The 12,593-nt window shown below is 40.9% G+C and overlaps 1 protein-coding gene across 10 annotated transcripts in view; it reads left to right on the forward strand.

Moving 5' to 3' along the window:
• AGO2 (argonaute RISC catalytic component 2) overlaps window positions 1-12,593 on the forward strand; it is a 105,898-nt gene that overhangs the window by 23,182 nt on the left and 70,123 nt on the right. For 6 of the 10 annotated variants that reach the window (XR_012157065.1, XM_073330041.1, XM_073330043.1 and 3 more), the window contains exon 2: window positions 9,405-9,600. Coding sequence is in view for 5 of the 10 variants with exons in the window: in XM_073330041.1 (XP_073186142.1) it covers window positions 9,405-9,600 (196 nt within the window). In the remaining 5 variants the exon portion in view is untranslated. Of the gene's footprint in view, window positions 1-9,404; window positions 9,601-10,111; window positions 10,176-10,214; window positions 11,123-12,593 lie in introns of those variants that run through there. The other 4 variants (XM_073330047.1, XM_073330045.1, XM_073330049.1 and 1 more) reach the window with 4 other exon arrangements.

The raw sequence follows: 12,593 nt of genomic DNA on the forward strand, positions 1-12,593 counted from the left end.
CCTCCTTCCAGATGATGTCATGGTGTCCTCTCACACTGAGGATACCTATCCAGGGGAGGGGACCCCTGTTATTAGGAAGAGACAAGTAATAGTAATGTGAGAGTCAATTATTAGAAATGTAGACAGCTGGGTTTGTGATGACCGGGAGAACCACATGGTGAATTGGCTGCGGGTGTGAAGGTTGTAGACCTCTCATGACATCTAGACAGATTTGGGTGAGGTGCTGGGGAGGAGCCGGTAATAGTGACCATAATGTAATTAAATTTAACATCCTTATTGGGGTGTGGGGAACGCCAAGGACATCCACCGCAGGAGCATTAACTTAAAAAAGGGGAGCTACACAAAAATGAGGAGACTAGTTAAATGGAAATGAAAAGGAACAGTTACAAGAGTGAACTGCCTGCAAGTTGCATGGAAACTTTTTAAAATCCTAATAGAGCAGTGGTTCCCAAACTTTTAGCAACCTGTGAACCCCTTTCGCTAAAATGTCAAGTCTCACGAACCCACTCCTAAAAATGAATATTTACAGGGATTTTCTCCTTTACCTGAGTATAAATTTTATAAAAACAGTGATCTTGGAACTGTAAAATTTGTTTTTATGACAGGTTTATTACACACTATTTATCATTATAGTATTTTTATTACATTATGAAAACTGCAACACTCTTCCAAGATCTCACTTTTGTAGCTTGTATCACTTTGAATAAGCCTGTTATAAGACAAGGCTCCTAGGTTTCATCAAGGAGTATCAGATGTGAAACAGCATGAAGGTATTTAAGAAGCCAATTCAGAGTTTCTCTTACACAAGCATTCAGGTCTTGAGCAGTCCAGGCAAACAACGCACATTACAACAAAGCTTAAACTTGTTCATAATAATTTTAAAAACAATACTAGCTGCCTGTTTAATTTTAAAAACAGCAAAAAATATCCACCTCCCTTTCCACTTCTTATAAGGAGTTTTGAAGTTTAAATCTCCTCAGTGCGATAGATATGCTTGCTTTGATCTGCTTAGCTCTTGGAAGTCCAGGGGCTCCATGCTGCTGGCCCCATGCTGCCCGGGGCCTGTAGGGACAGCTCTGTCCGCCATTAGGGAATTTTTTCCCGAGAACCCGCTGTAACATTTCGCGAACTCCCAGGGGTTGACTCCAGTTTGGGAACCACTTTAATACCGCTAAACCTTAAGCTATATGTATACAATAAACAAAATAAACGCAGTATGAGAACCAAAAAATGCCATCATGGCTAAACAACAAAGTAAAAGGCAGTTAAAGGCGAAACAACATTTTAAAAATTGGAAGTTAAATCCTAGTGGGGAAAATTGAAAGGAATTTAAATTCTGGCAAGTCAAGTGTGTAAGTGCAGTTAAGCAGGCCCGAAAGAATTTGAAGAGTAGCTAGCAAAAGACTTAATTTAACAGCGGGGGTTTTTTTGTTTTTTTTTTTTTTGCTTTTATTTTTTTTAAAGTACATCAGAAGCAGGAAGCCTGCGAAACAGCCACTAGTGAATTGAGATACTCAAGGAAGACAAGGCTGTTGTGAAGAAGCTAAATTAATTCTTTGCGTGCATCTTCACTGCAATGGATGTGAGGGAGATTCCCACACCTGAGCCGTTCTTTTTAGGTGACAGATATGAGGAACTGTCCCAGACTGAGTTGTCTATAGAGGAGCCGATAGAACAAATTGATAAATTAAACCATGACAAGTCACCAGGGCCAGATGGTATTCACCCATCAGTTTTGAAAGAAGTGTGGTATGTGACCTATCACTTAAAATAAGTGTCTTTACCAGATGACTGTCAGATAGCTAATATGCCAATTTTTAAAAAAGGCTTCAGAGGCAAACTTGGCAAATCATAGGCTGCTAAGCCTACCTTCAGTACTAGGCTAATTGGCTGAAACTATAGTAAAGAATTATCAGCTTCATAGATGGACATGGTACGTTGGGAAAGAGTCAACACAGCTTTGAGGCATGTCTTCCTTTTACAAATCTCTGAGAATTCTTTAAGGAGGTCAGCAAACTTTAGACAAGAGTGATCCAGTGGATAGTGTACTGGACTCAAGAAAGCTTTTGACAATGTCCCCCATCGAAGGCAGGCAATTGGGATAAGTTTAGGACTAACAGCCATGTTAGTCTGTATTCACAAAAAGAAAAGGAGTACTTGTGGCACCTTAGAGACTAACCAATTTATTTGAGCATAAGCTTTCATGAGCTACAGCTCACTTCATTGGATGCATACTGTGGAAAGTGTAGAAGATCTTTTTATACACACAAAGCATGAAAAAATACCTCCCCCCACCCCACTCTCCTGCTGGTAATAGCTTATCTAAAGTGACCACTCTCCTTACAATGTGTATAATAATCAAGGCGGACCATTTCCAGCACAAATCCAGAGTTTAACAAGAACGTCGGGGGGGGGGGTAGGTTACCTTGCATAATGACTTAGCCACTCCCAGTCTCTATTCAAGCCTAAGTTAATTGTATCCAATTTGCAAATGAATTCCAATTCAGCAGTCTCTCGCTGGAGTCTGGATTTGAAGTTTTTTTGTTGTAATATCGCAACTTTCATGTCTGTAATCGCGTGACCAGAGAGATTGAAGTGTTCTCCGACTGGTTTATGAATGTTATAATTCTTGACATCTGATTTGTGTCCATTTATTCTTTTACGTAGAGACTGTCCAGTTTGACCAATGTACATGGCAGAGGGGCATTGCTGGCACATGATGGCATATATCACATTGGTGGATGTGCAGGTGAACGAGCCTCTGATAGTGTGGCTGATGTTATTAGGCCCTGTGATGGTGTCCCCTGAATAGATATGTGGGCACAGTTGGCAACGGGCTTTGTTGCAAGGATAGGTTCCTGGGTTAGTGGTTCTGTTGTGTGGTGTGTGGTTGCTGGTGAGTATTTGCTTCAGGTTGGGGGGCTGTCTGTAAGCAAGGACTGGCCTGTCTCCCAAGATTTGTGAGAGTGTTGGGTCATCCTTCAGGATAGGTTGTAGATCCTTAATAATGCGTTGGAGGGGTTTTAGTTGGGGGCTGAAGGTGACTGCTAGTGGTGTTCTGTTATTTTCTTTGTTAGGCCTGTCCTGTAGTAGGTGACTTCTGGGAACTCTTCTGGCTCTATCAGTCTGTTTCTTCACTTCCGCAGGTGAGTATTGTAGTTGTAAGAGTGCTTGATAGAGATCTTGTAGGTGTTTGTCTCTGTCTGAGGGGTTGGAGCAAATGCAGTTGTATCGCAGAGCTTGGCTGTAGACGATGGATCGTGTGGTCAGGGTGAAAGCTGGAGGCATGTAGGTAGGAATAGCGGTCAGTAGGTTTCCGGTATAGGGTGGTGTTTATGTGACCATCGTTATTAGCACTGTAGTGTCCAGGAAGTGGATCTCTTGTGTGGACTGGACCAGGCTGAGGTTGATGGTGGGATGGAAATTGTTGAAATCATGGTGGAATTCCTCAAGGGCTTCTTTTCTATGGGTCCAGATGATGAAGATGTCATCAATATAGCGCAAGTAGGGTAGGGGCGTTAGAACAACGCTTCCTCAGCTCTCGTCCCCTAAGTCGGCCATAAAAATGTTGGCATACTGTGGGGCCATGCGGGTACCCATAGCAGTGCCGCTGATTTGAAGGTATACATTGTCCCCAAATGTAAAATAGTTATGGGTAAGGACAAAGTCAAAAAGTTCAGCCACCAGGTTAGCCGTGACATTATCGGGGATAGTGTTCTTGACAGCTTGTAGTCCATCTTTGTGTGGAATGTTGGTGTAGAGGGCTTCTACATCCATAGTGGCCAGGATGGCCTTTTATCAGGAAGATCACCGGTGGATTGTAGTTTCCTACAACAAAAAAAACTTCAAATCCAGACTCCAGCGAGAGACTACTGAATTGGAATTCATTTGCAAAATGGATACAATTAACTTAGGCTTGAATAGAGACTGGGAGTGGCTAAGTCATTATGCAAGGTAACCTATTTCCCCTTGTTTTTTCCTCCCCCCCCTTCCCCCCCCAGAGGTTCTTGTTAAACCCTGGATTTGTGCTGGAAATGGCCCACCTTGATTATCATACACATTGTAAGGAGAGTGGTCACTTTAGATAAGCTATTACCAGCAGGAGAGTGGGGTGGGGGGAGGTATTTTTTCATGCTTTGTGTGTATAAAAAGATCTTCTACACTTTCCACAGTATGTATCCGATGAAGTGAGCTGTAGCTCACGAACGCTTACGCTCAAATAAATTGGTTAGTCTTTAAGGTGCCACAAGTATTCCTTTTCTAATTGGGATAAGAGGGAAGTTCCTCTTATGGATCAGTAACTGCTTAAAAGATAAAAAAGAGTAGGAAAAAATGGTCAGTTGTCACAGTGAAGAGTGATAAATAGTGGGCTCTCTCAAGGATTTGTACTGGGACCAGTGCTGTTCAACATATTCATGAATAATCTGGAAAAAGGGTAAATATTGAGGTGGTAAAGTTCGCAGACAATACAAAATTACCCAAGATAGTTAGTCCAAAGCTGCCTGCGAAGTTACAAAGGAATCTTAAACTGAGCGACTGGGCATCAAAAATGGCACATGAAAATTAGTGTTGATAAAGGCAAAGTAATGCACATTGGAAAACTTAATCCCAACTATATATACACAAAATGATGGGGTCTAAATTAGCTGTTATCACTCAAGAAAGAAGGGTTAGAGTCATGGATGGCTTTTCGAAAACATCTGCTCCATGTGCAGCAGCAGTCAAAAAAGCTAACACTGTTAGGAACAATTAGGAAGGGGCTAGATAATAAAACAGAAAATATAATACCACTATATATGTCCACACCCTGAATATTGTATGTAGTTCTGGTCATTCCATCTAAAAATGATATATTAGAATTGGAAAAGGTACAGAGAATGGCAACAAAAATGATTAGGGATGTGGAACAGCCTCCATATGAGGAGAGATTAAAAAGACTGCGAATATTCAGCTTGGAAAAGAGATGACTAAGAGGGGATATGATAGAGGTCTATACAATCATGAATAGTGTGGAGAAACTGAATAAGGTTGTGTTGTTTGCCTCTTCACATAACACAAGAACCAGAGGTCACCCTATGAAATTAATAGGCAGCAGGTTTAAAACAAATAGAACGCAGAGAGTCAACCTGTGGAACATGTTGCCAGGGTATGTTGTGAAGGCCAAGAGTGTGAGTGGGTTCAAAAACTAATTAGACCAGTTCACAGAGGATAGGTCAATCAATGGCTGGTCAATCAAGATGGTCAGGATGCCACCTATGCTTTGGGTGTTCCTTAACCTCTGACTGCCGGAAGATGGGACTGGATGACAAGGGATGGATCACTTGATAACTGACCTGTTATGTTCATTCTCTCTGGAGCACTAGATACTGGGCTAGGGGGATCCTTGACACAGTGTGGCCATTCTTATAGATTCATAGATATGAAGGTCAGAAGGGACCATTATGATCGTCTAGTCTGACCTGCTGCACGATGCAGACCACAGAATCTCACCCACCCACTCCTGCGATAAACCTCTCACCTACGTCTGAGCTATTGAAGTCCTCAAATCATGGTTTAAAGACTTCAAGGTGCAGAGAATCCTCCAGCAAGTGACCCACGCCCCATGCTGCAAAGGAAGGGGAAAAAAAAAAAAAAAACCCAGGGCCTCTTCCAATGTGCCCTGGAGGAAAATTCCTTCCAAACCCCAAATATGGCTATCAGCTGAACCCTGATCATGTGGGCAAGACTCCTTAGCCAGACACCCAGGAAAGAATTCTCTGTAGTAACTCAGATCCCACCCCATCTAACATCCCATCACAGGCCATTGGGCCTATTTATCATGAATAGTTAAAGATCAATTAATTGCCAAAATCATGTTATCCCATCATACTATCTTCTCCATAAATTATATTACATATTCTTAAGGTAAAAGCATTAGAGAAAACATGTTAAAAACAATAAAAGAATCTACACACACTTTTAATAAGGTTACCAGATATCACTCCCTGACTCCAGTAAGGGCTCTGGCTGGTGAAAAGTCCTTCAGACCCCACCTAGGGGGTTTTCTGTTGTCACAAATTCGGAATAGCTGTTAGCTCAGAACAAGTATGCCCATGAATCTGAGATTTCCTTCTGTTTCTCATTCAAGTCTTGGGGCTTGTCTGCACATAAACTGCTACGGCAGTACAGCTGCATAGCTACAGTGAAGACACTATCTATGTTGACAGGAGGGTTTCTCCCATCAGTGTAGGTACTCAGCCTCTCCAAGAGGTGGCAGCTAGGTCAACAGGAGAATTCTCCCATCATCCTAGCACTGTCTACACCTGGGGTTAGGCTAGTTTAACTGCATCGCTCAGGGGTGTGGATTTTTCACATGCCCGAGCAACATAGTTATATTGACCTAATTTCCTAATGTAGATCAGGCCTTTGATCTTTTCTCGCCTAACAGATGCTAGCAGACAATGGGTTTTTCCGCAGGGCACTTCCTTCAGCTTCAAAAGGATGGGTCCAGAGATGGGAGGAAGGGAATGCAAATTACCCAAGTATTTCCTAGTAAACTTACTCAACTGAAAATTTGATCTTGCCTTAAGAGAGTTCTCTGAAACTCATAACACTTGCCAGGGTTTACATTAGTCCTGCATATGAAGAAGTTGCATATGATTCCACCATAATACATCAGCATTTGCATTTTTAATATATTGAACTAAAATACTTATAATTAATAGAATAATGCTTAATTTAATAAGATTTGCCCAGGATGTTAGAGGAAATTGCCATATCTGACACAATAACTATTCAGATAAATTTCATTGTGTAGACAAGCCCTTAGGCATAACTAGTTTGGAACCTTTCTAATTGAACTAAGGTCATGTCTAAACACAGAAATTGGAGTAATTTATTGCCAAAAACCACATTTAATGCAGAGTTATGGTTGACCAGCAGTTCCTCAGACCTCGAAGGCACCAGTATTTAAACATCTGGAAACCAGGAAATAACTAATTAAGGTGAAATAACTCTGTACTTCCTGGGTTTAAAGACACAAATTTAAGGTACGAGATTATCTTGAAAATGAGTATTCAACACCAGGGACTAAGGTAGACTTTTTGGAATGGGGAGGAGAACACCTTATAAGATGAATGGATGAGTTCACACCTCTGAAAACTGTTGTCAGGATGTACTAATCTCCGTACACCTGTGGATTTTAGAGCATTTTGAATATGTAAAAGCAGCTCATGTCGTGGGGCACTGTATACTGGGAACCTCTTGGCCAACACATGAGTCCAGTGTGTTCCCCTAACTCTACTCCTGGCTCTCGTGTTGTGCAGCAAGATTCTGATGGAGTGGTGGTGCCACCACAGTTAGGGTTGCACCAGGGTTTCCATTTTAATTGGGGTGGAAGAAAATCTACCTCAAGTCTGTCTTTTGGGTTAGAGTAGGATTCCTAAATGTTGATTGTAATTTGTGTGCTGCTCAATTTTATTATAGCAGTTTTTTGTGGAATAATGTAATCTGAAGTTTCCTATGGCTTTTAAAATGGGCCATGTAGCTAACACTATTCTAGTGTCTGTCGCTTCCCTTTTCCACAGAAACTACAGCACTTAGACATTGATAGGTGTGAATCTTTTGGTTTCCAGAGACTAGATGAACTATTGTAGAAAGGTCAAATTTGTTTTCTGTGTTTTTTCATAATAAACTCCTCTTTTTACTGGGGACAATATACTAGCACCTTATTAATCAAAGTTGGCTTACTTTAGTATTTAAATTAGGGCTCTTTTATGGCTGGATTTCCTGTCAGCTCCAGACTGGATTATTGTAGTGCATTTTGCACAGGATATCTTGGTTTTAAATTCTTCATTTAAAGCAGTAATCTAAAAAATTTCTTTAAATCACTGTTTTCAATCTTTTTTCCCCAAAAGAAAAGTCAATTCACATCTGGTGGTGGTAAAGCTAAACCATGTGTATCTATTTTCATATAGGTTAGCTGCTTCCCAGGCTAAAACTGCTGTTTAATAAACATTACTTATCTCCTTTGAGCAATGACCTGTCTTATTTTTTCTTCAGTCTTCATTTTTATGCTACAGTAAAAAGGGAAGCCATTTCTAATTCATTAAACAATAATTTATAAAAATGTAGGGTGAGCGATTATGTTCTCTGTGCCTGGGTAACCTTAATTATGCCCCCTCATATATATTAATTATAACACTTTGATTACACAACCACATATCTTTTTCACAGGAACCTCTGCTTCATTCACTGCAACAGGCATCTATTCAATATTTCTTCTTATCCTCATCACTGAATATGTGGCCTCAAAAGCTGCACCTGAATACATTTTAAAAAAAAAATCCTCTTGTACTTTTGTATTGTGCTCATCACCATAGTATCTGGTGTCTCAAACATTAATTAATTAATCTTCATAACACTCCTGTGAAGTAGGAAGTTATTCCCCTTTTACAACTGAGGAGCTGAGAGACAGATTAAGGCCAAAATTTGCTAATGTTGGGTCCTCAGTGACAGCGACACCTGTGGCCTAATTGTTTCTCAGAGGTGCTGAGTAACCTCAGTTTACACTAACTCCCAGTAAGAGTAGGAGTTGTGTTCTATGCTTCTGAAAATTAGGTTTTTTGAGTCTCAAATCCTCATCCAGAAAATGAGGCGCACACAGTGGCTACCTCCAGAAACTTTTGCTTTAAAAATCTGGGCCTTAAAGGTATTTAGGCATTGCTGCGCTCAGCACTCTGCCTGATTTAGGTGCCTAAATCTTCTTTTAAAGGTTTAGGTTTAAGTGACTTGTCCAATGTCACATTAGAAGTCTGTACAGAAAACCTGAATTCTGGCATTTTTTAACCCTTAGGTTTGCAACCTTAACTACTATTTTTAATGTAGTTTAGAATGCGAGGTCTTTGTGCTTGGCTTGAGTATTTGGGCGTAGCTCCGTTTAGCAAATACTGAAGCCAAGCACAAAAGATTTAGCATACTAATTTTGTGAGGAGCATTGTGGCTAAGTAATGAGCTTTAGGTTCTCCATATTAGACAACTGGGTCCTAGTTCCAGCCCTTAAAGAAGTTCTTGTTTAGCTTCCCAGGTGCTCCGTTAACTCACCTGTAAAAGGACAGAATGCTAACCTACCTCCTGTGGCCTTGTTCAGTAAAAAGGGTTGTGAAATATACAGAGTAGTTAACATCAGTTGGGGAACAGGTGAGTCCAGGTTTGCTGGCTTCCAGCCCAGGATACAGGTTTTCATCTGTTAATTCACTATTTTAAAAAAAGCAAGGGATGAAGACTAGGTTTAAAAATGCATTTTTAAAATGGTATTGAACTTTGTGTGTGTGTGTGTGTTACTCTTCTCACTGCATGTACCTAATGTGAATAATTTTTGTGATGAATATTTTAATTTGTGCTTTTTCCCCCCCCCCCTCTTTCAGTGCTTGCACCTCCTCCACCATTGCCACCACCAATACAGGGATATGCCTTTAAACCTCCTCCTCGACCAGATTTTGGTACTTCTGGAAGAACAATCAAACTGCAGGCCAACTTCTTTGAAATGGACATTCCTAAAATTGATATCTACCATTATGAATTGGATATAAAGCCAGAGAAATGCCCAAGAAGAGTTAACCGGTAATATCGTTATACTTTGCATTCCCCCAGTTTTATTTATGTTTTCCCTCCATTTACACTTTTAAAAAAGAGGAACTTTTAAGAAGCTAGGGTCCTGTACAAGCTTTCACTTAGGGCACCTGGGGACATGGATATCCTTGTTGTTCATCAGATGTGGTAGTATCTTCCCATTTGAATACATCCTGCTTTGTGATATCTATCAGCAAGCATTATTTCTGTTAGTTTGGTTTCTCCAAGTCTTCCTGTACCAACCTAGAAATCCCACCTGACTTTGGTGGTGGTTGTAGCTTATTTTGAGTGAAGTTTTCAGCTTTTGATCCAAAATTACTGGTGGCATAGGCAGGCAAAACTCCATTAGCTTGAGTGGAGTTATTCCAGTTTGTACAAGCTGTGAATTTGACCATTGTTGTTTACTGCTTAGTTCATAACTAAGTGGAGTCAGCTAGCAAGCCCCTTAAAAGGGGAGGTGATATTACCAACAACTTGTTTTCCTGTCTTCACCTACTGACAGGGGGAAGTAAACCCATTTGTCTGTGCTGGTATAAGAGGACTTTGGAGAAACTAAATTATAACAGGTAAGAAATTACCCTCCATCTTCTGTATTAATGGAAGATATGCAAGTGAATACAGGTAGCGAGGCCAAAAAGGTATGGATCAATTCTGCAAATTACTGATGGCCAGGGAAGCAAAAAAAATTTGTATTTTTCAATTCACCTGTTAAAAGTATTGTAGTGCAATCTCTTTGTTATGAAAGTGCAATTTACAAATGTAGAATTTTTTTAACCTAACTGCACTCTTATTAGACAATATTTAACATGCATGGAATACAAATAGCTGTTCTATACTGCATCTTCCTGCTCTGTTGGATTATTTTTAAATGTAATATTTTAAAAACCATTTAAAAATTGTATTTAACTTAAAAACAAACATAATGGGCTAAGATCTACATTGTGTAGTAACTCCATTGGACCAATTTCTCTTCTTCCACCAGTGCAACTCTATTGATTTCAGTGGAGTTGCATCAGTGTAAGAGAGTACTTGAAAAAAAATCTAAGTGGAGGTTGTTTAAAAATTATTAAGAATCTTGGCAACTGACGTAATAGTGACCACGTCAGTGCAGATCAGGGAAAATCCATGTTCACAACAGGTAGTTGCTTACCAGTATAATGTTGAATACATATAACTGTTTGCTCAGATCTGCCTTTACTCATCAGTAGCCATCATGATACGGTGATGAAGGCCATTGTAAGAACCTGGATGAAGAGACACCGTTTACTGGAAATGAAGATCCTATTTGCACTTTTCATAATTCCACGCTATGTCTGTTTTCCCAATGCAGCGTGGGAAGAAAAAAGAATTTATTTACAAACCTAGTGAAGTCTGAATTTTTTGCTTCAGACTCAAACAGAAAACTTAATTTGCTTACAGTTAATATTGCTCAACCCCAAATCCCATGGACACCACTACGAAAGATGGTTGGAAGACAAAGTTGGAGAAATTCATAAGGCATAAAATTGTAATAGTGAGTGTTATTAACCATCAGAACAATTTACCTAGTAATGTAGTGGATTCTCTATTGAAGTATTTAAATCTAAGAGGATCTCTTTGGAGGAGATAAGAGGAATCAAAGTGGTTATCTTTCTAAAACAGTATGTCATAGCAAAATCAGAAGTTACAGGTTTGATGCTGAAATTACTGAGTGCAGTTTTATTGTCTATGTTATGGAGGGCAGACTTGATGATAAAAATGGTCCCTTCTTGCCTTAAAAAAAATCTAAATTTATGAAATGTCAAGGAAATCACCAATTAAGGCAATATTCATTCTTCACACTACTTAAACGCACTCAGACTTCTGTCTTAGGGTTTTGTACTGGCACATACCACTCTACTGTGTACCTCCCATGTTAACTAGATTTTCAAGATGAAATGCCTCATGGATTTCAACTTAAATGTACTTATAGTCTCAGTGATGTCCTTCAAGAGATTTAAACCCAGATGTCTGGAAGAAAATAATTCCAATAGACTACAAATTCCACTACAAACTCATTTGCATATCTGACATATAACCAGCTACAATACACATTCCAAATTCCTCTGCATCATACTCTAATGCACAACCTATAATTCCAATCACACTTTTTAATTTGTAGTCTTAATAGTTATATGTACTGGTAAATGCTGTTGTTGTTACATGAAAAAGTACGAGCTCACCTACTCCTGAGGGCATTCTGTGCCAAAAAATTCTGTGCAAAATATTTTAAAATTCTGCAAATTTTATTTGTCAAATAAATGTGGAGGCTCCATCATGGTATTGGGGAGCACAGCCCACTGACTGCACAGAGGTGGGAGATCTCTGTGCAGCTTCCCCCAGGACGTGGACCCAGCGGTGATGCTGCACCCAACCCTGACACCGCACAAGGTCCGGCTTGCCCCAGAGCCATGCCCTTCTGTGCCAAGTGTAGCAGGTGTGGGCAGGCAGGCTCAGCAAGGCAGGATCCAAATGTGGAGAGGCTTAGTGTGGGGGGATCCAGGTGTAGATTGAGAAGGTTATGTGTGGGGCAGTCTGGGTGCGGGTGGCTCAGTGAGGGATCCAGGTGTATGTGGGGGATCTGGATGCATAGGGGCTTGTTGGGGTGGGGGGGTTCTGGGTGCAGTGGTAATGGGACTCTGCAGGGGGGTCCAGGTGAAGGTGGTTGGAGCTCAGCAGGGGGCGTGGGGTGTCTGGGTGTTGCAGGGAGGCTCATCGGGAGGGTCTGGGTATGAGGGGATCCGGATGCTTGGGGGTTGGGCGGATGGGAGAGCAGCTCCCTGTACAGTGATCCCTCCCCCTGCAGCTGAGGAGCGATTGGGTGCAGGGAAGGAGGGGGAAGAGTTTGCAGAGCTTCCTACAGCTGGGGGAGAAATCTAGGGGTGGGTCTAACACAGCCCCAGATGCTGTGCAGGGGAAGAGGAAGTCCCGTCCTCCCCAGCCCAGCAGAGACTAGCAGCTAAGCC

Source organism: Lepidochelys kempii, chromosome 2 (assembly GCF_965140265.1).
Source record: "Lepidochelys kempii isolate rLepKem1 chromosome 2, rLepKem1.hap2, whole genome shotgun sequence".
Taxonomy (NCBI): Eukaryota; Metazoa; Chordata; order Testudines; family Cheloniidae; genus Lepidochelys; species Lepidochelys kempii.